At 46.4% G+C, this 26,422-nt stretch overlaps 1 protein-coding gene and 1 pseudogene across 2 annotated transcripts in view; one reads left to right on the forward strand and one right to left on the reverse strand.

Annotated features, from left to right (window-relative positions):
• LOC139229751 (N(G),N(G)-dimethylarginine dimethylaminohydrolase 1-like) overlaps positions 1-15,435 on the forward strand; it is a 90,608-nt gene extending 75,173 nt beyond the window's left edge. Inside the window, exons 2-6 of one of the 2 annotated variants that reach the window (XM_070861306.1) lie at positions 1,400-1,499; positions 4,782-4,855; positions 6,530-6,649; positions 7,582-7,725; positions 12,305-15,435. In XM_070861306.1, coding sequence (XP_070717407.1) covers positions 1,400-1,499; positions 4,782-4,855; positions 6,530-6,649; positions 7,582-7,725; positions 12,305-12,415 — 549 coding nt within the window. In that variant the 3' untranslated portion in view covers positions 12,416-15,435. Of the gene's footprint in view, positions 1-1,399; positions 1,500-1,571; positions 2,105-4,781; positions 4,856-6,529; positions 6,650-7,581; positions 7,726-12,304 lie in introns of those variants that run through there. The other variant, XM_070861307.1, reaches the window with a different exon arrangement.
• A 1,435-nt stretch (positions 15,436-16,870) lies between these two features.
• LOC139230372 (small ribosomal subunit protein uS8-like) lies at positions 16,871-17,241 on the reverse strand (annotated as a pseudogene).
• Between the last annotated feature and the right edge of the window lie 9,181 nt (positions 17,242-26,422).

Here is a 26,422-nt window from a genome sequence, read left to right on the forward strand (position 1 = left end):
GGGACAGACAATAGGGGTGGAACTAGAAGTCCTATGGGGTTCATCTCTTCCCTTCCCCTCTGTCACTTTTGCAGGGGAAACTCATGGTTTGCTGGGCTCCCACTGAAACCCCAGCAGTTGTACCTCCTGTGCAGCCAGTGATCAGTGCGCCTGCTGTACGGAGCCATTCAAGAACCACAATGCTGTATTCAAGTTGCAGTCATTTCAAAAGAGATTGATTTGCTATTTGGATTTTGCAAAGGACCAGCGCAGGAGTCCATTTGTTGCCCATAGCTCTTCAGCTGGCCTACTTGTGACTTTCCCCCACTCCCCAGTGTTTAATGTCTCCACTGAAGGCCAAATGAGGTGCAATGCAGACTGGAGTCTGAATCCTGGACTTGCCTTTCCAGGTTTTATAGCTCACTTCAGTTAATTAAATAAATCTGGAATAAAAAGCTAGTGTCACTATCATCATCATAGGCAGTCCCTCGAAATCGAGGAAGACTTGCTTCCACTCCAAAAGTGAGTTCTCAGGTGACTATATACAGTTCAATGCAGGAATTAGTCTCTGTCGCAGGTGGGGCAGACAGTTGTTGAAGGGTGGGTGGGGGAGCCTGGTTTGCCGCACGCTCCTTCCGCTGCCTGCGCTTGCTTTCTGCATGCCCTCGACGACAAGACTCGAGGTGTTCAGCGCCCTCCTCCACTTAGGGCGGTCTTTGGCCAGGGACTCCCAGGTGTCGGTGGGGATGTTGCACTTTATCAAGGAGGCTTTGAGGGTGTCCTTGAAACGTTCCCTCTGCCCACCTGAGTCTCGCTTGCCGTGTCGGAGTTCAGAGTAGAGCGCTTGCTTTGGGAGACTTGTGTCAGGCATGCGGACCATGAAACTACCGGATTGTCGTTAAAAACCCAGCTGATTCACTAATGTCCTTTTTTTAGGGAAGGGAATCTGCTGCCCTTACCCGGTCTGGCCAATATGATTCCAGACCCACAGCAATGCGGTTGACTCTTAACTGTCCTCTGAAACGGCCCAGCGAGCCACGCGGATGTCCCCAGAACAACTGGGGATAAACAATAAATTCTGGCCTTTCCAGTGATGGCCACGTCCCATGACTGAATTACAGGAAAAAAACACATTGGAAAGAAATATTTCCACTAGGCCATTGGGGGGGGGGGGGGGGATTGCTCGACTTGCATTTTTCTGTGTGTTTTTAAGGGAGGTAAAAAGATGCATGTTTGTTTCTGTCGTCACTATATTTCTGTCATTGCTTACAACAGAGAAGTTGTTGGCAATGTTCTGCACAAGATTGGTGCAGTCGGCTGCCTGGGCGGGAGGGCGATCGGGATAGTTTGGCGATGAAGCGGGTAGTTTGTTTTTAATTACGCACGACAGAGCTTTGATTGGCGAATCGCTGTGTTGCAGGTGGAGACGGTGAAGAATGTTCTGGAAGAGCTGAAGCTGCGTGTGTTCGAGGTGACGGACGAGAAAGCCACACTCGACGGCAGCGATGTCTTCTTTACAGGTCAATGCTGATAGTTGTCCCTTTCCTCCTGGGAAAACATTGGGGGGGGGGGGGTGGTCCTGCTGTTAGAGGCGGTGACACCGGCTGAGTGCTGATCTTAACGGCAAGCGGTAGGCGCCGCCTCGAAACTGCAAGTTTTTTCTGCCCAAAGATAGGAGAGCAGCGCTAAGAGTTGGTGGTGCACACTCGTCCTCGGGGCCACACCGGAGCGGCAGCTCCAGCGACCCACCCAATTTGCCGACATTGGGCTATACCGGCTTGCGAGTCTTTAATTTAAAAAAAAAACTTCCCTCTCCCACACACACTCACTTCCCCACTGGTCCCATTTAATAGCTAAATGCGGGAAAAAAAAATAAACATAAACTCTTACCTTGATCCCTGGGTGCTACCGCTCCGGGATCCTCGATGTCCCCACCACCTTTCTCGGGCTGTACGAACGGCTGCCGGTAAGGCCACCATTCTTGCCGAATATCGCCGCGGCAAGGCGGAGCTGCGCGCTCGACGGCGTCACCAGGAACGTGCAGCGGTACTTCTTGCCTTTTGCCCTCGCCTCCTCGCCCAACTGAATTTTCCCGACAGCCCAGGGACCCTGGTCATCGCCGCCGGTAAGTACTTAGCCGCCCCTTCTCCGGCGGTAACTGGCAGCGTAAGAAACTGAAAATATTCGCCCTCTTGGAACCTCCTCGCAGTTGCTCGTGCTCGACCGTCGCAAACCACGTGTCCGCTTGAGTTTCCATCGGGCGAGGTTTCCACGGGAGCGGCTCAGTGGAAGTTCCCCAGTGGGGCCATGCGGCCCAAGGTTCCGTGGATGGCGGCAGTTCTCTGGTATCACCGACCAGCCCTGCGTATGAACCCACGTGGCGAGGGTAGGCTGGCAGTGAAGGGATCAACGTGGACCACATCCCATGCCCATACTTGTATCTTCCAGCCGCAATCTCTGGAAAGTGGTGAAGCAACCCGACGTTGCTTATTTTTTTTCCCTTCCCTTCCAACCCAAAGACCTGTGTCAGCAATAAGGCCCCCTCCTTGTCCTGGCACCGATCAGCGAACTCGCTACAGGCCAGGGATGGGACTACTGGCCTCCTTGATTCAGTCCTCCTTTGTCAGTGCACTTCCCCTGAAAGCCAGGAGAAGTCACTTAACTTCAACAATAAATCGACAGCTACGTCAACCTTTAAACCATGCTGGCCTCAATAATTTGTTCCATCTATTGCCGGCTGTTTCCCCACGACTAGACGTGCAGCTCCCGCCCGCCACCTTGCTCTGTAATTTCCTCAACACTCGCGGTGGAGGATGCATGTCCCGCGGAATGAAACGCCTTCCCAGCGTACACTCCCAGGGCAGGTACGGCACGGGTTAGATACGGAGTAAAGCTCCCCATGCACTGTCCCATCATACACTCCCAGGGCAGGTACGGCACAGGTGATGTACAGAGTAAAGCTCCCCATGCACTGTCCCATCATACACTCCCAGGGCAGGTATGGCACGGGTGATGTACAGAGTAAAGCAATCCTCTACACTGTCCCATCATACATTCCCAGGGCAGGTACAGCACTAGTTAGATACAGTGTAAAGCTCTCTCTGCACTTCTCGATCAATATCCTTTATCCCTACTTCAGCACCTGCTAGAGGCCCGGTGAAACTTTTCTGAATCTTCCACGCATCTTCCTGTGGCCTGTGGGGAAGGAGGTTTTCACACTGGGGAAAGTTTCTGCTGTGGGACCACGACCACCGGGAGCTGGATTAAGACTGTCCAATTGTATTTTGCGTTGGACCCTTAAGTGCTGGGATTTGTCCCATATGATATCAACAGAGCAGATTTACCCCACAACTGTCTTGTCAAAGCACGTTTTTATTTTGGGTGGCGTATCACACAGGCTGAGCCCTTCCCCTGCTCTGGTTGTACCCCTTCCCCTCTTTTGCACACTCTGCATGCTTTCTCCTTGGTTACTCACTCAGGAAGTTGCACATTTTTCGATGAAGCTATTTTTCATGGTTCTATTCTGGACTTCGCTAGATTTGAGGAAGTGGTTTCTGTGAAATGCTGACTACGTGCCTGAACAGCCCCTTCTGTGTGTGTGTGGAGGGGGGGGGGGAGGGGGGGGAACCAAGGGAGATGAGTGACCTCCCGGAATTAGTTTGGCTTCCTTGACTCATGCTAACTTGCAGTGTCTGGAGTCATCCTGGTACCTCGGCCCAGTTGATGTCCTTCACGTACAAGCCTAGGTGGTGATGTCTGCAGCATGTGGGACCATCGCACAGTGAGATGATGTCATAATAACATAAATAAGAGCAGGATTCGGCCATTTGGCCCCTCAAGCCTGCTCCGCCATTCAATAAGATCATATCTGATCTTGGCCTCAACTCCACTGGCCTGTCTGCTCCCCACAACCCTTGACCACCATGGGCTCCCCTTTCCATCAAGGGAGCGTCCGATGGCAATCGGCAGCAGCGACTTTGGTTGACTTGATTTAAAAAAAAATGTATTCGGTCATGGAGTGTGGGCGTCGCCGGCAAGGCCAGCATTTATTGCCCATCCCTAATTGGCCTTGAGAAGGTGGTGGTGAGCTGCCTTATATGATTGGTTTGCTAGGCCACTTCAGAGGGCAGTTAAGAGTCAACCATGTTGCTGTGGGTCTGGAGTCACATATAGGCCAGACCAGGTAAGGACGGCAGATTTCCTTCCCTAAAGGACATTAGCAAACCAGATGTATTTCTTTTTTTTAACGACAATCCGATTTCTATTCCAGATTTATTTAATGAACTGAATTTAAATTCCCCAGCTGCCATGGTGGCATTTGAACTCGTGTCTCTGGATCATTAGTCCAAGCCTCTGGATAATTAATCCGGTGAGATAACCACTATGCTACAGTTCTGTCATCTCAACTCCATCAATACGGCCAACTGTAGTCCTGCCCCGTTCCCCCCCCTTACTGGACTGAGATCTACCACAGAAGGAAGCCATTCAGCCCGACTGTCCCACTCTCTTCCCCCCCCCCCCCCCCTGCTCTATCCCCATAACCCGTGAAAGATTTCTCTCTTTTGCCAAGTATTTGCCAATTTCTCTCTCGAAATTTACGATTGATCCTGCTTCCACCACCCTTTCAGGTAGTGCCTTCCAGAGCATAACTCACTTATATTAAAATATGTAATATTCTGATCACCCTCTGGTTCTTTTACCAGTTGATGCTGCCTCTCCCAGTCCAATGAAGTCTTGTTTAATTCAAATTCCTCTTGGCGGTCATCCTCTGACCTTTTTCCCTTCCCCCGTTTACTGTCCAGGGCGCGAATTCTTCGTTGGCATCTCGAAATGGACCAATCACAAAGGAGCAGAATATGTGGCGGATGCGTTCAAGGTGAGGCATGGGACATCTCCCCTCCTCCGGTCGCGTGGCCTTGCTTGGGTGATGGGGAGGGTGGTTGAGTGGCCTTGCTCAGGGGTGGGAGGGAAGGGAGTTCGAGTGGCCTTGCTCAGGGAGCGGAGCGGGGTGGGGGGGGGGGGGGGAAGAGGAGGAGGGTTGTCGAGTGGCCTTGCTTGGGCGGTGGGGAGTGCGCAAGTGGCCTTGCTGAGAAAGTGGGGGGGAGGGGGAGGAGGTGGTCGAATGGCCTTGTATGGGAGATGGGTGGTGCTGAGGGAAGAGTGGGCATGTATATCTTGGAGGGGGGGTGCGGTTCCGTTACATTCTGACCATGAAGCTTTCCTGAGGATTGCATGTGGGAATGTAGGAGTAGTAACGCAAATTGGGGTGGCAATCTGTAAATCTAGGTGGGGGGGATGGGAAGTGGTGAGCAACCCCAGATCAGATCTCATGTGGATTTTTGTGGGTTAGTGTAAAAGTTACACTTTAATTTTTTTTTAAATAAAAATATAATCTCTCCAGTGTATTTTCAACTAGCTGTCTGATCGTAAAGCTTAACGCTGTGAGCCAACTGCCTGTTGTACAAACTGCCCAACTGATTAAATGCTGACCATATTCTACAAGTTGCAGTCTGATTCATAATGTCAGTTTTATACCTGGGCCAGGTGTTGAAGCTCTACCCAAGTCGAAAGAATAGAAAAACAGAATATTTTTTAAAATGGTGACAAAATTTTAAATGTTGGTGTTCAAAGAGATTTGGGTGTCCTTGTGCAAGAAACACAAAGCTAGCATGCAGGTACAGGAAGCAATAAGTAAGGCAAATGGCCTGTTGTCCTTTATTGCAAGAGGATTGGAGTACAAGAGTAAGGATGCCCTGCTACAATTGTACAGGGTCTTGGTGAGACCACACCTGGAGTACTGGGCACAGTCTTGGCCTCCTTACCTAAAGAAGGATATACTTTACTTGGAGGCGGTGCAACAAAGGTTCACTCGATTGATTCTGGGATATGAGGGCTGTCTCACGATGAGAGATTGTGTAGAATGGGCCACTGCTCTGGGGTTTAGAAGAATGAGAGGTGATCTCATTGAAACATACAAGATTCTGAAGGGGATTGACAGGGTAGATGCTGAGAGGTTGTTTCCCCTGGCTGGGGAGTCTAGATCTAGGGGGCACAATCTCAGGACAAGGGGTTGGCCATTTAAGACAGAGCTGAGGAGGAATTTCTTCACTCAGAGGGTTGTGAATCTTTGGAATGCTCTGCTCCAGAGCGTGGTGGATGCTGAATCACTGAATATATTCAACATTGAGAGAGAGTTTTAGAGTCTAGGGGAATCAGGGGATATGGAGATCAGGCGGGAAAGTGAAGTTGAGGTCTATGATCAGCTGTGATCATTGAATGGCGGAGCAGACTTGAGGGGCCGTAGGGCCTCCTACTGCTCCTATTATGAGTCTCTGTCTGCACCAAGTCCGAAGATGGAGATGCAATGTATATTGAGGGTGTGGAACGGAGGGGAATGTGCAATTGCTACTGATCCATATGCATTTGGGGTGATTCATTCTTCGAATTGATGTATGTCAATGTCTGGGCTGGCGAGAGATGACAGGTCTCCAGTTTGGTGAGAGGAAAGCTCTGCGTTGAGGCATCATTTTTGTTTCGTTTGTCTCTCCAGGATTTTACAGTTTCCATTGTGCACATCCCTGAACCCCATCATTTGAAGAGTTTCTGCAGCATGGGAGGTCCCAGCACCATTGTCATTGGAAGCAGCGAGGTTGCCCGAAAGGCAATCAAGGTAAGATGGCACACTTGCCACCTCAAATCCCCTCTAAACATCCTACCAATTATTTTAAATCTATGCTCCTGGTTGTTGACCCCTATTCTAAGGGAAATAGGTCCTTCCTATCCATTGCATCTCAGCCCCTCATAATTTAATACACCTAAATAAAGCCTTCCCTCTGCCTGCTCCATTTTAAAGAAAACAAACCCAACCTATCAAATCTTTCCTCATACTAATACTCTCCAGTCCAGGCAGCATCCTCATAAATCTCCTCTGTACCCTCTCTAGTGCAATCACATATTTCCTGTAATATGGTGACCAGAACTGCACTGGATTCCAGCTGTGACCTAACCAGTGTTTTATATAGTTCAAGCATAACCTCCCTGCTTCTTGCCTTTAATAGCTGAAGCATAGAATACAAGTATTCCATATGCCTTCTTAACCACCTTATCTACCTGGCCTGCTAACTTCAGGAATCTGTGGACATGCACTCCAAGTTCTGTGCCTCTTGATCCAGCTGGTGGTGCAACGGTTAATAGCGACAGGGCTTTGAGTTCAGGGGTCTTTGCTGAGCCACTTTCTATCCTTTCCCGATGTCCGTACATGCACTTTTCCAACAGGAATCACTGGATATTGTTCGGGAATGAAGATCAACTTATCGGACCCTAACCTTGAGTGCCAAGGTCCATTGCAGTGCCCCCAAAATATTGGCCCCAGCCAGTGTTTGATGGGACAGTGCAGAGGGAGCTTTACTCTGCATCTTTCCCGAGCTGTGCCTGCCCTGGGAGTGTTTGATGGGACAGTGTAGAGGGAGCGTTGCTCTGTATCTAACCCCGTGCTGTACCTGCTCTGGGAGTGCAGTAACCAGCCTGTAGCGGAGCGATTTACAGAAGCTGACACATGGTTTTCCGAATGTGTTGTCCGCCCTCTTTTCTCTCTCGCAACAGGCAATGGAGGAGCTGACCGACTACCAATATCACAAGCTGAGTGTGCCTGATGATGCTGCAGCTAATTGCATCTACGCCCGGGTTGGTAATAAGAGCAACACCCTGGTCCATCGGACAGCAGAGGAGTTTTCAGAAAGTTCAAAGGCAAGTTATTTTATTTTGATTGTTTGAATGACCAGATCTTTGAATTTATAATGTGCTCTCTCTGGGATTTTTCCACTGTGGCCTTTTAGGAGGAGGTAGGCTAGAACTGTCCCTCCAGTATTCGAATGCTTTCTACTGTACCACAATTAGGGTAAGGTTCAGATAGGTTGAAACCAGTATTTGCACCACAGCCATTGTGACTTCCTGCAAAGTTCCTAGATTACTGTTGGGTGGTTTAAGGTGAGCGATGATACCTCTGTGCATATGTCCCTTTAAACTGGGGTCAGTGAGTCGTGATACCAGTGTGTATGCCACTTTAAGCTGGGGTCAGTGAGTGGTGATACCAGTGTGCATGCCCCTTTTAAGCCAGGATGGTGAGTTGTGATACCTCTGTGCCTGTCCCTTTTTTTTAGTGCATGAAAATTGCACAAGTCTGAAAGTGTTTTCCAGCTGGTGGGAGTGCAGCACTGAAAGGAGATTAGAACCGGGAGAATGGGGGGCCCCCATTTAAAAGGACGCTCTCAGAAAACAAATGTACAAGTTTACCCCCTCCCCCTATATGTTTAGCCGGTGGAGCAGTAGCCCACTGTGTCCTGGGCCAGGTTTCTCTCGGATGTTCGCCACGGGCTGTGCATGTTTCAAAGGCTGTTCAGTTTTCAGCATAAATTAACATCTAGCTGTGACCCGGGCAGTGTTCAATTAGCACTACAGCTGCAACGTGTCTGTACTTTGGGCTAATTCTTCACAGATGTTTGAAAGCGATGCGGAAACATGGCGGAGACACGTCAGGAGTCTTTTTTTCTTTCTCTGTCTCTCCTTTTCTTTCTCTCCTTTTCTTTCTCTCCCATTCTCTTTCTCTCCCATTCTCTCTCTCTCTCTCTCTCTCTCTCTCTCTCTCTCTCTCTCTCTCCCTCCCATTCTCTTTTCTTTTCTCTCCCATTCTCTCTCCTTTTCTCTCTTCTCTCTCTCTCTCTCTCTCTCTCTCTCTCTCCCTCTCCCATTCTTTTTTTTTCTCTCCTCTCTCTCTCTTCCTCTCTCTCTCTCTCTCTCTCTCTCTCTTCCTCTCTCTCTCTCTCCCATTCTTTTTTTTCTCCCATTCTCTCCTCTCTCTCTCTCTCTCTCTCTCTCTCTCTCTCTCTCTCTCTCTCTCTCTCTCTCTCTCTCTCTCTCTCTCTCTCCCTCCCCCCCCTCTCTCTCTCCCCCCCCCCTCTCTCTCTCTCCCCCCCCCCTCTCTCTCTCTCCCCCCCCCCTCTCTCTCTCTCCCCCCCCCTCTCTCTCTCTCTCTCTCCTATCCTCTTTTTCTTTCTCTCTCTCTCTCCTATCCACTTTCTCTTTTTTTTTTCTCTCTCTCTCCTTTTTCTCTCTCTCTCTCTCTCCCTTTCTCTCTGCCATTCTCCTATCCGCTCGCTCTCTCTCAATACGTGGTGCTCTTGTTTGGAGGATGTTGAGTCTATTGTGCAGTGAGAGCTTTTACTTCCCTGCACTTCTCGCCGCGCCCGCCCCCCCCACTCCCACTCTCATGATGTTCAAGGTGGTCGGAGTCAGTTGAATAACACCTGTCCTGATGCCCAGAGACCAATAGATGGATAAACCTTCAGACAGCTGTAAAGAGGGCTCCACGGAGCCATATGCTCTGCACTTTAATTGCTGAGTGGCAGCTGTGTGAATGCATGATGTACCTGAGAATTGGCTTGGGTTCCAGGGGACTTGTGCCTACACTACCCACAATCCTCCCCCAGGCCTGCGGAATCCTTGCCCTGCTGCTAAGCACCGTTGCTAAGGAGACGGGGCCCAGTCTAACACTGGTGACCAGTTTTTGTCGCGTGAAAGGATTTAACAGCTATAGTCTGTGTTTAAGACTCTGCGTATCAGAGTATGTGATTAGATTTTTAAACTACTTTTTTTTTTAAGCCCTCTCTATATTTGGCAGTTGGGTGGGTGACCTGAGTTTTTTTTTCAAATGATCTATAAACATAAGTCAGCCACCATCTTGTGCTTGGCTCAGAAACTGTGGAATCAGCAGTGAATAATGGGGGGGGGTGTGCATAAAAAGATATTTTCAAATTTAGTTACTTTCTTATCTGCTTTTTTAAAGGCCAAGTCCAACAGAAAATCGCACAGCTCTTTGGCTTTAGGTGCCCCCGGATTTGCCTGTGTGGCAGTATTATCCTCGAGCCCTTGCTAGAAAGTTAATCTTTTTCGAAGCATTTTTGGGGGAGGGGGCAGGGGAGAGAGAGAGACAGGAATATAGCCAGTGAAGGGGTGACCTAATAGAGGCATTCAAGATTGAGGGGTTTGGATAGAGCAAGTAGGGAGAAACTATTTCCTCTGCCAAGTGGGTCGTGAACCACAGGTCATAGATTTAAAATAATCAGCAAAAGAACCGGAGGGGAAATCGGGAGAATAATTTTTTTTTCTCGCGCAGTTATGATGATCTGGAACGCACTACCTAAAAAGGGTGGTGGAATCAAATTCCATAGTGACTTCTAAAAAGCAATTGGACAAGTACGTGAAAAGGTCTCATATTTGCAGGGTTGTGGGGAAAAGCTGGGGTGTGGGACTAATTGGACAGTTTTTTTCAAAGTGACAGCACACGATGACAGGCTGGATGCCCCCCCTTCAGTGCTGTAAGATTCTACAACATGAATTTGTATCTATATCGCACCTTTAACGTACTGAAACGTCCAAAGGCACTTCACGTGGTGATCAAAAGTTTGGCACTGAGCCGCATAAGTAGAGGTTAGTGCAGGTGACCACAAACTTGGTCAAAAAGGTAAGTTTTAAGGAGCGTCTCGAAGGAGAAAAGGTGGGTAGAGAGGTGGCGAGGGTTAGGCAGGGAGTTCCAGACCTTGGCCCAGGCAACAGAAGGCACGGCCACCAATAATTATAACCAGAGATGTTCAAGAGTGCAGAATTATAGGAGTGCAGATATCTCCAGGGCTGCGGGGGGTGGGGGGGGGGTCTGGTTTGTAGAGCTGGAGGAGATTACAGATAGGGAGGGCCAGGTCCATGTAGGAATTTGAAAATAAGGATGAGAATTTTAAAATTGAAGCATTGCTTAACCGGGAGCCCATGTAGTTCAGCGAGCACAGGGGTTGATGGGTGAGCAGGACCTGGTGCGAGTTCGGACATGGGCAGCAGAATTTTGGAACACCTCTAGTTTATGTCGTGTAGAATGTGGGAGGCCAGCCAGGAGTTTGTTGGAATAGTCAAGTCTGGAGGCAACAAAAGCATATGCCAGAAATTGAATTTATACACAAACTTTGGTGGCCCAAAGTGCAGTATAGCCAATTATGTCATTTTTGAATTGTAGGGAAATGCGGCAGCCAATTTACGCACAGCAGGATCCCACAACAAGCAAGCAGTAACCGATACATTTTTAAAATAAAAATGATGTTGGCTCAGGCATATATATTGGCCAGGACACTGAGGAGAGCTCCATCTTCAAAATAATGCCATGGGATCTTTTACGGCCACCCAAGAGGGCAGCCTGGGGCCTCGGTTTAACGTCTCATCCAAGCGACGGCATCCCTGATAGTGCAGCGCTCCCTCAGCACTGCACCGGGAGCGTCAGCCTGGATTATGTGTTTGAATCTCCAGAGCTGGACTTGGGCCCATGACCTTCTGACTCTGAGGCAAGAGTGCTACCCACTGAGCCACGGTAAATCCTTCCCTCGGCAGACTGGGCTGGGGGAGGAGCAGGTAACCGAGAACATTATGTTCCAGGCTGCTTGTGGGGGAGGGAGGGTCTCTGCATTCTTCCTCTCCCGAAGGCTCTTGCTGGCTCGCTTCTGGTGTCTTGCTGCCATTGCCTTGTGAATTGGTGGTGTGTGGGGGGGAGGGGGGGCACCTTCACTCATTGTGCTTGATGCTTCATGTATCCTTTGTGTCTGGCTATGGAGCATTGACCGAGCTGGGATTCGGTTAGGTTCCCTGATATTCCAGCATCCATACAACAAATGAGCGGGCCCAATTGAAGTAGAATTATTTAATGGCTGGGGAGGGTTGGGTCTTATTTTAATGTTCCTCTGTGGGGCAGTAACCAGCTTTCTCTCGCTGCCCATGAGGATGTAAACCCAAACCTGGCCGGCCATGTCCTATCTCGCACCCAGTCCCGTTCGACCCTCACCCCTGTACTCTCCGACCTACATTGGCTCCCGGTCTTGCACTATCTTTCTCAAACTTGTTTTCAAATCCCTCCATACCCTCCCTATCTCTGTAACCTCCTCCCTCCTGAGATCTCTGTGCTCCTCCAATTCTGGCCTCCTGAACATCCCTGATTTTTCACTGCTCCACCGTTGGTGGCCATGTCTTCAGCTGCCTGGGTCCTAGGCTCTGGAATTCCCCTAAATCTCGTGTGTGTGTGTGTGTGTGGCCCTCTCTTCCCCCTCACCACCTATCTGGCCGTACGTTAGAGGCGATGTGTCAATGCAAGTTGTTCGTGGTGTTGTGGGCGGAGGAGTTGGGGGCTCATTGTGCAGGGAATTCCCTCACTGCCGCGGTGTTGCTGCCAATGGTTGGTTGGTAGCTGCTACCTTGGCTTCTTTTTTAACGAGTTTTTTTCCACCTTAATTTCCAGGCCTTCAAGAAGCTTCCAGACTACACACTGATCCCGGCCTCCTGCACGGAAGTGGCGAAACTGGGCGCTGCCCTCAGCTCCTGTTCCATTCTGATCAATAAGAAGTTTTGAGTATGAGAATTGATTAGATCCCCCTCCCCCCAGCCTTAACTCCACAGTGGAATAGAATAGAAATGGCTCTGATTTGATGGATATGAGGGATGCGTTGGAATGTATGGATCAGGAAGCCTGCCCCCACCCCCCAACCACCCACAAGCCCCCAAAATATTCTTTCTTGTAGAAGACTAGAGATTGAGATCTCATCTCACGAGATAATTGGGGTCTAAGCTGTAGCAGGCATGGGTTTGAGCAGAGCAAAGCCTTATTGTCTGAGGCCGGAGATGGTGGGTGTACCAGCGACACCTATGGGTAGAACCTCAGTATTACTGCAGCCACACCGGCTCTGCTCTTGGGAACAAACGTTCCGATCTCCACTTCCCACTCAATGTCCCAATGGGTGTGGTCCTCTCCTCTCTTGGTCCCTGAAATCCTGGCTCCACTCTTAAGTTTGGATCTCCTTGGGTGTGTGTGTGTGTGTTTCTGGGATTTGTGTTCAATCGATTTCTGATCTGGATATCGAACCGTAATCTTTGTGAGCGAGATGTCTATTTCCTTACTGAAACTGACCCTGTCCAATCCGATACACCACACTTCCCAGAAGACGACTGGATCTCTCTCTTCTCGGTTTCCTCAAGTTTTTTCCTCCTCCTCCGGACAGATTGCCCAGGACTTGAGTATCTGATGGTTTTCTATTGTTTGTTTTTCCAGTTTGCAGCTGGTCAGGCATAATCTGGGTTAAATAGCGTGGGAGGAAGAGGCACTATCAAATTCCTGAAACTAGGAGTCATCCTAAACCCAGCTGTGGTCAAACCCACTCTAACTAACTAACTAACTGAATCCAATGCCACTGCATCAAGAACCTGTTGGGGGTTGGAGGAGAGAAACATCAAAATGAACGTTGTTCTAACATTGCCTTGTGTTCTTCAGGAAGCGACCACAATGTCCAGCCTTCCCTTTTTTAAATGCATTAATCATTCGGTAAATTGTTCAACTTTCTGCTTTTTGTATTTGGCCAAAAATTAAATTGGGGGGGGGGTGGAATGGGGGGCGGCAGCTCAGGAAAGTCACTTTGAATCAGTTTGTGCCTTTTGGAAATTTGTAGAATTTTCCCAAATCCCATTTTTTTGGGGGTGGGACAGGTTTTTAAGCTGTCTGTCTCTTTGTCTCACCATTATTTGTATACAAGTTGGTTCCAGCACTAAAATATTGGACAGAATAATGCTACCTTGCCCCTTCCACATTCGCAACACTCTAAATAAACAGAGGGTTTTTTTTGGGGGGGGAGGGGTAAGGGGGGGTCAAGCTATTATTCAGTAAAGAGGGGCAGCTGTCTCCTTAATATTGCATTAGTTTTCAAATCGTTTCAGAATTTTTACACACATTGGGTGTATATTTTCAAACTGCCACCCAGCAGATACAACTGGGTTAAATGGAAATTTGGGCAGTTTCTATAACGCTCTGCAATACCACTTTTACACCCAAGTGGCAAATTGAAAATTTACCCCCATTATCTGGCCGTGAAGGCGGCTTCAATCTGGGAGTTGGAGGGGGGGGGGGGGGGACAGGAAATGCCTGCTGTTGCCAGTGCTGCCAGCAGGTGGAGCTGTTCGTCGATGTAACCACTTTAAAATTGTTCACGCTATGCAACAGCACCACTTAGAGCTTAAAAAAAGTGTCCTTCTGTCCCTTTTTTGAGTAACTAGCAGCTGAGAAAATGTCTTAAATCCTGTGAACAATGCACCCATTAATTTGGACAAGCTGCACGTGAGGCGTTGCTGTTTTTCTCTTGCAGTATAATTGAGAACATTTCTTGTGCAAGATTTCTACATCATAGAATCATTGACGTTTACAGCACGGAAGGAGGCCATTTCAGTCCACCGTGTGTCCGTGCCACAAGAGCTATCCAGTCTAATCCCACTTTCCAGTTCTCGGTCCATAGCCCTGCAGGTTACGGCACTTCGAGTGCACTTCCAAGCACTTTTTTAATGTGGTGAGCGTTTCTGCCTCTACCACCCTTTCGGGCAGTGAGTTCCAGACCCCCACCACCCTCTGGGTGAAGAAATTTCTCCTCAAATTCTCTCTAAACCTTCTACTAATTACTTTAAATTTATGCCCCCTGGTTGTTGACCCCTCTGCTAAGGGAAATAGGCCCTTTCTATCCACTATATCTAGACCCCTCCATTTTATACACCTCAATGAGATCTCCCCTCAGCCTCTTCTCTTGCCATGAAAACAAATCCAGCCAATCCAATCTGTCCTCCTAGCTTAGATTCTCCACATGTGCTGGATAAAAATGGAAACATTTCTTGTATTCAGTATATAAAAAGAAAATTAAGGAAACTGAAATTTCCTGTTTGAATCTTTTGCAATAGCAGTAATCGGGATCATGTGGTATGTTGTAGACCAGCTGCTCAGGGACAGATCACTGGGTAATTGATTTTGGAGTCTAGCCCGAGTGGCCATATTCCGTGTGCTAGACCCAAGGCTAGTGAGTGTTGACTGGCTGTTTGCTGCAAAGCCCACACTCATTCTTTCCTGCAGGGGGCGCTGCATAGTGAGCTAGAGTAGGAACCCTGGCTCATTGATCCCCACAGCCACCTTCCTCATTTAACCCCCCCTGCCAAATCTGGGGTCAGTTTGGCCCATTACAGAGCCTCCAACTACACACCTGTCTGAAATAGGTTTGGAGAACAAAAAATGTTATCATACCTTTACACATTTGTCCATAATATGAGTGACACAAATTCATTGAACGACTGACTGAGTCTGTCTCGCTCGCTCTCTCCTTGGTATATAATTATTTTGAGGGCTGTGTTCTTTCACAAGCTGTGTGTGCTAATGGCATTTTAATGAATCGTGTTCGGTGCAGCCTGATCCACTTCCAGTGTGTCACCTCGTCCGTCCCTGGATTGGGATCGCGTGTTGTGGAAGAGCCGAATCACTTGGTGCTTTCCTGAAAGCCAGCTTTTGTACTGCGTCTCCTTTGTAAGCAACTCTTCTGACTTAATAAAATTTGAGAATCTGCTTCAAAAGGTCTGTGTGCAGCATTTGATATTGTTTCTGAGCATTTTTTGTTGTGTGTGTAATAGGATAGAGTATGCCCTCCAGCCTGTCCCACCATTCAAACAGATCATGAGAGTTATTCACCTTCATCCCATATTCTATCACTCCGTTTTCAAATTGTTAATTGGACCCCAATCCTCCACAGCTTTTAGGGAGAGTGCCCCAGATTTCCACAACCCTGTATTAAGTGCTTCACGCGAATGGTCTAGCTCTAATTTTAAAGTTATCATAGAATCCCACAAGTTTACAGCACGGAAGGAGGCCACTTCAGCTTATTGTGTTCCCGCTGGCCAAGAAGAGGCTATCCAGCCTAATCCCACTTTCCAGGTCTAGGTCCATAACCCTGGAGGTTACGGCACTTCAAGTGCGCATCCAAGTACTGTTTTTAAATGTTATTAATGCCCCCTTTTACTGGATCTTGACCCCACCCCATCCCTGATCCCACGACCAGAGGACATTTCTCCACCAAATCATTTACATCCAAAATGCCTCAATTAGATCAGCCCTAGGACTTGGATTTATACAGCGCCTTTCACGACTACCAGGTGTCTCAAAGTGCTTTACAGCCAATGAAGTACTTTTGGTGTGTAGTCACTGTTTTAATGTGGGAAATGCGACAGCCAATTTGCGCACAGCAAGCTCCAACAAACAGCAACGTGATAATGACCAGATAATATGTTTTTTTTTTTGTTACATTGCTTGAGGGTAAATATTGGCCAGGACACTGAGAATAACTCCCCTGCTCTTCTTTGAAATAGCGTCCTGGGATGATTTCTATCCACTTGAGAGAGGAGATAGGGCCTCAGTTTAACGTCCTATCTGAAAGACGGAGCCTGCGACAGTGCAGCGCTCCCTCAACCCTGCCCTGGAGCGTCGGCCTTGTTTTTTGTGCTCCAATCCCTGGAGTGAAACTTGAACTCGCAACCTTGTGACTAAGAGGCGCGAGTGTTGCACACTGAGCCATGGCTAACACTTAAGGGAGTACAAGCTGAGTCTATGCAATGTGTCCTCATAATTTAATTCCTTCTAGCCCCACAAATCTGCACAGCAACCCCTCCGAGGCCAGTATATCCTTCTTGAGTTGCAGTGCCCAGAACTGAACGCAGTGCTCCAGATGAGGTCTAAAGTGCTAACGGCACCATAACCTCCACCCCGTTGTATTCCAGTCCTTTCTTAAGATAAACGCCAACATTACATTAGCCTTAATTTTCTTTTGCACCGTCCACTTGTTATTGATTTTCTCTGCATTGGAATCCAAAATATCTAGTCCTCCACAATTCCTAACATCTTGCCATTTTAGAAAACAAATACTCTGAACTTGCCCAGGATGAATTCCATCTGCCACACTTTTGGCTACTTGCTTTTTTTTAGCTTGAATGCTTTATTATAGGCTGGTTTCAAATTTTAGAAAAGGAATCCTAAGATTTTTCCTCCTCTATGTATTTGCTTGGCCTCTTCATGGTCCAGGATGCCAGCTGAGGTTGTTCGGTACCCAAACTGATGGGAAGACAGGAGACCATTTTCCCACCTTTTCCGGTTCCTTTACTTGAACATCAAATCTGGGGCTACCTGTGAGATTAACAATTTTCCCACCCCTGTGGTCATCGATAATCCCAAACTCTCCAATGTAGCCATGCTCCATCATTAGTCAGGAATCGCTCAATAACTTTGGAGCATAGCCAGATGAGAACTTGGCGTTTTCCGCATTTCTTGGCATTGTTGAGGCTTGTAAGGTTATCGGCAAGAACGTTCATGTGCACCATAATGGTACTTGCTTGATTTATCCTTATCCCTTTGCAATGTTCAGCCCCCATTGACATTGCTTGCTGTGTTCGCTAACTTGCTGTCATCAGCAAACTTGAATACTCAGCTCTCTCTTCCATTATCTGCGTCATTGACCAATAGAGTAAAAAGATGGGACTCCAGTATAGATGCCAGGTGAATATATGCCAATTGAGTACATACTCAGTATCCCTACTCTCTTCTAGTTCTCCTAATCAATTACCTACTCATGCCAATTAATTCCCTTCAATTTAATATACTTCAGTGTTTTTGCTAACGGTCTCTTGTATGGAACCTTCTTGAATGCATCCTGCAGTCCACGTCAACATCCACAGACAACCCTTTATCTACCATGTTAGTGATTGCTTCAATTTCAACGAGGTTAGTTAGACATGGCTTACCCATTTCAAATCCAAGTGACAGTCACTGTCCTTCGTGACTATTCTAGTAACCAATCCACAACAGATGTTGAACTAATAGGTTGCTAATTTCCAGGATTCTCTATTACCACTCTTAAATAATTGATTGACATTGGAACATTTCCAATCCAAGGGGACAATACCTGAAGCAAGAGCATTTTAGAACATCATGACTAACCCATCTGCAATATCCTTGCCTTGTTTCCACCCCTTGGGTAATAAAATCAGTTTTTGGAGATTTGTTGTCCTTCAGTCCCATTATTTTCTCCATTAGCATTTTTTTAATTTGAAGCAAATCTAGTCTGTTCCTCCCCAGGTTGATTCCCCCCCAATTTCTCTGGGACCGTTACCTTTTCTGGGGTAAAGATGTGGGCTTGTTCCTCCTGTCTGGACTACTCCGAATGCTTAGCATTAACTTTTTTCTATCTTCCCAGAATACAATTGGGTGTTTAAAAACACAATTTTAAGGCCATTTTCCCCACACCATCTTGTGTTTGTTTTTGTACATGTTTTAGACTGCACTTTTAATTAAAATTTGAACAAAGTCTTCAGGTACATTTCCAAGAATTCATGCATATACAGTATACATATCTTTGTACAAGGATTTAAGTTATATACAGATCATCACTTTCATATTAATGTGTAGCAGTTATGGGTTACCATATAGCTCTACAGTCAGACACCAATCTGACTTAAAAATTAGGCAAAACAGAGTGTAAAACAGGGAAAAGGAAAGAAGGCTTAGCATTTATACAGTAACTTTCATGACCTCCAGACATCCCAAAACGCGCTACGGCCAATGCAGTAATTTTGAAGTATAGTCACTGTTGTAATGTAGGGGATCATGGTAGCAAATTTGCGCACAGCAAGCTCCCGCAAATCGCAATGTTGGTTGCGGGATAATTATGGGCCAGCACACTGGGGAGCATTCCACAGATCTCTTATGAAATAGTGCCATGGGATCTTTTACGTCCACCTGAGAGAGCAGACGGGGCCTCGGTTTAACATCTCGTCCAAAAAACGGCACTTCTGACAGTGCAGTACTGAGGGAGTACTTGAGCACAAAATCTAGGCTGTCACTCCAGGGCAATACTGAGGGAGTGACAGCCTAGATTTTGTGGGTCAATCTATGGAGTGGGGCTTGAATCCATGACCTACTGATTCCAAGGTGAGATTGCTACCATTGAGCTATCGCTTTTACGAATGCAAGTTCCAATTACATTATAACATTATAAGAGGACAATGTTTTTACTGCACATTTCTTAACATTAATTTCTGACGTCCTAGGTTCTATTAAAGTTGTGGCACCATTCAAGGACGTGGTTTAGATACAAATGGGACAAGTATTAGCCATGTTATATCACTCAAGTCCTCCTTTGAGGACCTTTCACTTCAATGTACAGATTTCCTAGGCGATTATCGTCCTATTGGAATGTAGATTGGGTCGAGCTCGGTGCGTTCACTGTGCTGTATTCAAGAAAGGCGGCGTCGTTGCTATACGGTAGAATTGTCGCTTGTCTGGGGCGAGAAGGTCTAGCCTAAGAGTTACAATTACAAATAAAATTACATTCGTTTTTTTTCACCGATTCTCTCTACATTTGTTCGGACGATATTTTTAATATTTTCAGCGGTGAGAAATATAAACTGGAGAGAACGGCTTTGCTCAGGAAGAAAAGTCCGGGATCTTTCATTGTTAAAAGAAATATATACCGCCGGCAAAAGTTTAAAAAATGAGAATGAGGATTTCATAATCCAAAGGAAAGAACGTGAACTTTTACAGCGCTTTTGACGACCTCAGGATGTAACCATTGCTTTATAGCCAATGAAGCATTTTTGAAGGGCAGTCACGGTTGCAAAGCAGCAGCTGATGTACGCACAGCAAGATCCCAATGCAGTAACCACCAGATTATTGGCGGTGAAATTGGACATGGGCCGGACGCAAAACAGGCGGGATCGCATTCGTTGCCTGTTGTACGACGCACGCTGGAGGGTCAACTTGGATTATGTGCTCGACTCCAGAGTGCGGCTTGAAGTTCAACTGGGCAATTTTAACCTAACCCTTCCGTCGGGGAGCTAACGGAATCCGCTGCAAGAGCCTGCCCATCCAGAGGTAACTAGTCTACCAACCAATTGGATCTGAAGGTGGCAGGGCAGGTCGAGAAAGCACATGGGATCCGGGGCTTCATAAATAGTGGCAGAGAGTATATAAGCGAGGAGGTTACGATGAAGCTTTATAAAACACTGGTTCGGCCTCAACTGGGGGATTGTGTCCAATTCTGGACACCGCACTTTAGGAAGGACTTGAAGGCCTTCGAGAGGGTGCAGAAAAGACTCATGAGAATGGTTCCAGGGATGAGGGACTTCAGTTACACGGATAGATTGGATAATCTGGTCTTGGTCTCTTTAGAGCAGAGAAGGTTGAGAGGAGATTTAATGGAGGTGTTCAAAATCATGAAGGGAGTTAGATAGAGTAGATAGCAAGAAACTGTTCCCATTGGCAGAAAGGTCGAGAACCAGAGGACACAGATTTAAGGTGATTGGCAGAATATCCAAAGGTGACACGAGGAAAAACCTTTTTATGCAGTGAGTGGTTAGGATCTGGAATGCACTGCCTTGAAAGGGTGCCGTTGCCATTCTATGTTTCTATAATACGCAGGACTATAATTAAAAAAAAATAATACAAATGATCTTACCGGTAATGACTCCTCCAATTCAAATAGTTCTGGAATATGAACAGGAAGTGTTATACAGTTAGATAATGCAGACAAGGTATCAGTGATCTCAATCAGCCGTGCTTACATTGAATTTGTTTTCTCCCCTCAAATCCTCCTTCCTTCCTATCAAGAAGACACTGACTTTGGCTGGGCACAGTGCCAGGGGAGCCTGTCAGTCTGTAATATCTGAAAGAATGTATTTATACAGCACCTTTCATGAACACCAGAAAGTGCTTTACAGCCAATGAAGTACTTTTGGAGAGTAGTCACTGTTGTAATGTAGGCAACGTGGCAGCTAGTTAGCGTATAGCAAGCTTCCAAAAACAGCAATGACATGATGACCAGATAATCTGTTTTTGTTATGTTGATTGAGGGATAATTATTGGCCAGGATACCAGAGATAACTCACCTGCTCTACTTCAAAATAATACCCATGGGATCTTTTACATCTACCTGAGTGAGCAAACAGGGCCTTTGCTTAATGTCTCATCTGAAAGACAGAACCTCCGACAGTGCAGTGCTCACCCAGCAAAGCACTGGAGTGTCAGCCTAGATTTTTGTGCTTACATCTCTGGAGTGGGATTTGAACCCACAACCTTCTGACCAAAGAGGCAAGAGTGCTACCCACTGAGCCACAGCTGACACTGAAGAGGACATTGTTGATATATAATCTGTAAATAGGAGTATTAGAATTCTCCAATCAGCATCCCCCTTGCAGGCTCCAGGCACCTATTGGGGAATAGAAATTGCCAACCTATAACTTTTTCAAATCAGGGATGACACCCAGGACATAGGAACAGGAGGAGGCCATTAGGCCCCTCGAGCCTGTTGTGCCATTCAATTAGATCATGGCGGATCTGTATCTTAACTCCACTTACCCGCATTGGTTCTTTAACTCTTAATACCCTTGCCTAACAAAAATCTAGCAATCTCAAATTTGAAATTTTCAATTGACCCCACCCCCAGTCTCCACAGCTTTTTGGGTAGAGAGAGTTCCAGATTTCCTCTAATCTTTGTGTGAAGACGTGCTTCCTGACATCGCCCCTGGATGGCCTGGCTCTAATTAAGGTTAAGCCCCTCCCCCCACCCCCACCTTTGTTCTGGAGTCCTTCTCTCACCCCCAAGATCTGAGGAAGGGCGAGAACCAACAACACAACTGAAGAGATGTTTCTTTCAGGGCATTGAATGAGAGTGGTCGCACAGTGAATTTATTTTGGAGAGGTAATGTGGCTAAGAGAAGGAAAGACCAGTTTTCAGCATTGGAGTGAAAAGAGTGGGGTGAGCACATGGCCTTCCATGAAAGATGTAGATGGACATATGGTTGGAGGAGAGTCAACACATGTCCAGTGATTTAAAGAAAGAATGGAACTTTTGAGGTCCATGCTCTGTAGCAGGGCAGCCAATGGAGATTGTCAATGATAGGGATGATGAATAAAAAGAAGGAAAGGACTTGCATTTCTATAGCGCCTCTCCTCAGGATATCTCACAGCACTTTACAGCCAATGAAGTACTTTTGAAGTATAGATGCTGTTGTAATGTAGGAAATGCGGTCGCCAATATGTGCACAGCAAGCTCACACAAACAGCAATGTTATAATGACGAGATCATCTGTATTAATGATGTTAGTTGAGAGATAGATATTGGCTGCGACACCGGGGATAACTCTCCTGCTCATCTTCAAAATAGTGCCATGGGATCTTTTATGTCCTCCTGGGAGCACATTAACTTTAAGCACTGAAAAAAGAAAGACTTGCATTTATATAGCTTTTTTCATGAGCACCGGGAGTCTCAAAGTGTTTTACAGCCAATAAATTAATTTTGGAGTGTAGTGACTGTTGTAATGTTAGGCTAGGGTATTAAGGAATATGGAACCAAAGCAGGTAAATGGAGCTGAGATGTAGATCAACTATGATCTGATTGAATAATGGAACAGGCTCCAGGGGCGTAATGGCCAACTATTTCTCCTATGAAATAATATGGGAATTTTGTGTAACAGAGGATTCACAGTGTCGTGATATCCATCAAGTGGAGTTTGTGAAGGGTGGCAGAAGCCAGCCAAGGGATGTTTGGAGAAATCTGTTCTAGAGGCAGTGAAAGTCTAAATTAAGGGGTCAGTGCCAGAGGGAGCGAGAGAAAGAGAGAAAGTGGCTGATTTTCTGATGAGGGGGAAATATTATCCTTGTGACTGATTGGATGGGACAAGAAGATTTTACTCGAATTGAACGGGATGCTAAGGGTGTACACAAACTGCTTCACTCTCAGCAGCTACTGGGAGGATTGGTGGGACTGAAACCCGAGGTATATAAATGTTACAAATGGAAAGGGATGGGTTCTGTTTTGGTAAAATTTCAGCGCATTCATTATATGGTATCAGAAGATTGGGTAGTGGCCACAGTAGAATCAATGGTATGGGGAAACATCAGAATGAACTGTCAACTCAAATATCTCCTGCATCTCCTTAGGTTATTCTATAGGGGCTCTTTCAAAAATGAATAAGCTAAGGTGTAGTGTCAAACCCATCTCTGCTATGCATTTGTTTTAGGTGTTAGCCTTTTGCCTCTTATGTTTGTGTATTCAGTCATTGCTGCTGACCTGATTGGATGATAGCTGATACCTATTGAGCTTATCTATCAGTGAAGTTGGAATCATAGAATGGTTGCAGCATAGGCCTGTTGAGCCCGTGCTGGCTCTCTGCAAGAGCACTTCAGCTAGTCCCACTCCCCCACCCTTTCCCCGTCGCCCTGCAATTTATTTTCCTTCAGGTACTTATCCAATTCCCTTTTGAAAGCCGTGATTTAGTCTGCCTCCACCATCCTTTCAGGCAGTGCATTCCAGATCCTAACCACTCGCTGCGTAAAAAAGATTTTCCTCATGTCGCCTTTGGTTCTTTTGCCAATCACCTTAAATCTGTGCCCTCTGGTTCTCAACCATTCCACCAATGGGGAACAGTTTCTCTCTATCTACTCTGTCCAGACCCCTCACCACTGTCAAATCTCCTCTCAATCTTCTCCGCTTTGAGGAGAACTAACTCAGATTCTCCATTCTATTCACCCCTGGAACCATTCTCGTCAATCTTTTCTGCGCCCTCTCCAAAGCCTTCACATACTTCCTAAGTCCATGCATGCTTTGAGCCTATGGAGCTTGCTAAACGCTGCGATGACATATTGCTTGTGTTGCCATTGCTAGCGGCCCTGTTGCATACCTGTGCACATGCTGGGAAGAATGGAGACTCGTCTCTAATGTTAGGTGCTCACTTTATGTGCTGTGCTGGTTATTCACTATTAAGTGCATCTCTAGTTTCCCTATAATTACAGACAGCCATTTATAGCACAACAACTTGAAAAGCTCATATGAAGTGCAGCATGGCACAAAAGAAAAATGAGTCAGAAAAAGCACCGCATTTGACTTTCAACAATGCAATTGTCTAAATGTAAGAAATATGCATAGATAATTACCGTATATTGGATCTCTTTTTGATAGTGTAACCGTACGTGACCTACAAGATAAGACCAGGTTAAGTGCCATTATATACCAAATATTGCTAATTTCTAAATGTTAATTTATACATAACCAATAATGCATTGTTCTATTACATACCTGTTAAGCCTTGATATCACTAAATTAAAAGAAAAGATTGTAAGATTATAAAACTTTACAAATACTTTTGAGCTTCTTGGCATTTAACATTATGAATAGCAGCTATTAATATTTACATAAACACATATATAACTAAATGGCTCAATTTCCACAATCACCGCCATATCTACCGCAAATCTGCAATTACTAGATTCACCTTGCAATTAACAGAAACACTGTCATATCTGTATAAAAATGTTACCTTTGCTTTGATAGTACAACCGTGAGAGCAGGAGAATAACTACAACAGTGAACAACCCCAGGACTCCCAGCATCAGTGGAAATTCTCGACTGTCGGTTGATTCGCTCGGTGGGAGACAATCGGGTGCCTTCTCTGGGATGAGGCAACAAAAATGGCTTATTTCACAATCCACTCTTCACTAATTATCTTACAATCCGAAACATTTATGGAAATTGCAATGGGAAGCATGCATTTTTATGGGAATGGTAGCATCATGTTCATGTTACTGGACTAATAATCGAGAGACCATGGACTGATGTTCCAGGAAATATGAGTTCAAATCCCATCACGGCAGCTGGGGGATTTAAATTCAATTAAGTAACTAAATCTGGAATAAACAAAAGTAACGGTGACTGGATTATCATTTAAAAAAACATCTGATTCACTAATGTCCTTTAGGGAAGGAAATCTGCCGTCCTTACCCGGTCTGGCCTGTATGTGACTCCAGACCCAAAGTAATGTGGTTGTCTTTTAACTGCCCTCTGAAATAGCTTAGCAAGCCATTCAGTTCCAGCAAACTGCTATGATGGATTGGTGCAGTTCAAGATGATGGCTCACCACCATCTTCTCAAGGGCAATTAGGCATGGGCTATAAATACCGGTTTTGTCAGCATTACCCATACCCCGTGGATGAATACATTTTTGTCCATATATATATATATATATATACATTGCCTAGAAATTGAAGTTATTCAAATAATTCTGGGGGAGATTAGCACAATACACTATAAAACATTGCAGTGCTATAAACTCAATAAAACCATTAAATACTCCAGAGGAATTAATTTAATGAAATTAAGGGTTCCTGTATCTTTCGCCCAATGCAAATTATTCAGCTTTAGTAATTCAATAGAGAGTAGATTCGGGCGCGGTCTTAAACCAGTATTGTGCCAGATCCCACCAGTTGCCTAAAGGATTAAATTGCCCCCAATGAAACTATTAGATTTCTCTTGGGCCAAAACTATATGAAACTATTACAGGTAAATTGGATTTAGCCCAATGAAGATGACAGACATTCCTGAGAGCATTGACCCAGTTAAGCAACTTTCTCTGGGCCATTAAGTCAGGCCGCTAACTCAGTTGGACCACCTTTGGGCCAAGGCCATTATTGAACTATAGGTTTACATCATGGCCCCCTGATCTGCGAGAGAACACCTCCGCAGGTCGGGCCATAAAAGAGCTGGAGCGGCAGGCCCTGCAGCATCGTGGTCCCCTCAACCTGCGAGAGAACACCTCCACAGGTCGAGCCATAAAACAGCTGGAGTGTACCACTTCAACCTTCAGATGGAGCTGACACAAATGGGTGATATCATCATGACCCAGCTCGCTGTTTAGAGTGTAGGCAGGAGCATCAACGGGGCCCTTGTAAAGCAAAGGAGCGGGAAGGTCGTGGCGGAGGTGTGGTGAGTCATTGAGGTGGAGGAGCATTGAGGGATTGTGGCTGAGATTCGGTGGGTGATCATGGTGGAGGTTCAGCGATGTCTGGTGCAGAGGTGCGGTGGGAGATCATGACGGAGGTGCGGCGAGTGTTTGTGGTGGAGGAGTGGTGAGAGATCGTGGTGGAGGTGCAGCAAATGAAGGTATGGGGCCCAGAAGAGCCAAGGGCCCAGGGGCAGCACGGGCCAGCCCACACTGTGTGCGCACTAGGTCCGTGCAGCGGAGCAGGTCTCCAGTCATCCTGGTTCAACCCTTGCCACTGGATAAAGGCCTAGCTCTGTCAAGCCCTTGTGGTGGGTGATGTGCAACGGTCACCATACATTAAAAAAAATCCATGCACAGGCTTCTTGCACCCCTTCTATTGGAGTTCAGGGCTGGAACATCGGGTGCGCCATTGAAACATCTGTGAACTCATGTGGAAGCAGGTCATTCTCGTTCGAGGGACCGCCTATGATGACACTAGAATTACCGATTCGGATTTGAATGGATATAGAATTTCTGGTTACTATCAGATTCAGCAGTAAACCGACTCAGAATAGATCTAACTTGTGCAATATCTGATTTTTTTTTTGGGGGGGAGAGATATCACACCTTCTGTTCCCACCATTTGTCTACCCTGGAGCCCAAGGAGTAAAACGCTCGAAACGGCCTTTTAACCAATGGAGAAGCAGCACTCTCTGCTCAAGGCAGAAATCAGGAACCCGGGGAAGGCCATTGGTTGAGATAG

Source organism: Pristiophorus japonicus, chromosome 19, assembly GCF_044704955.1.
Source record: "Pristiophorus japonicus isolate sPriJap1 chromosome 19, sPriJap1.hap1, whole genome shotgun sequence".
Lineage (NCBI taxonomy): Eukaryota > Metazoa > Chordata > Chondrichthyes > Pristiophoridae > Pristiophorus > Pristiophorus japonicus.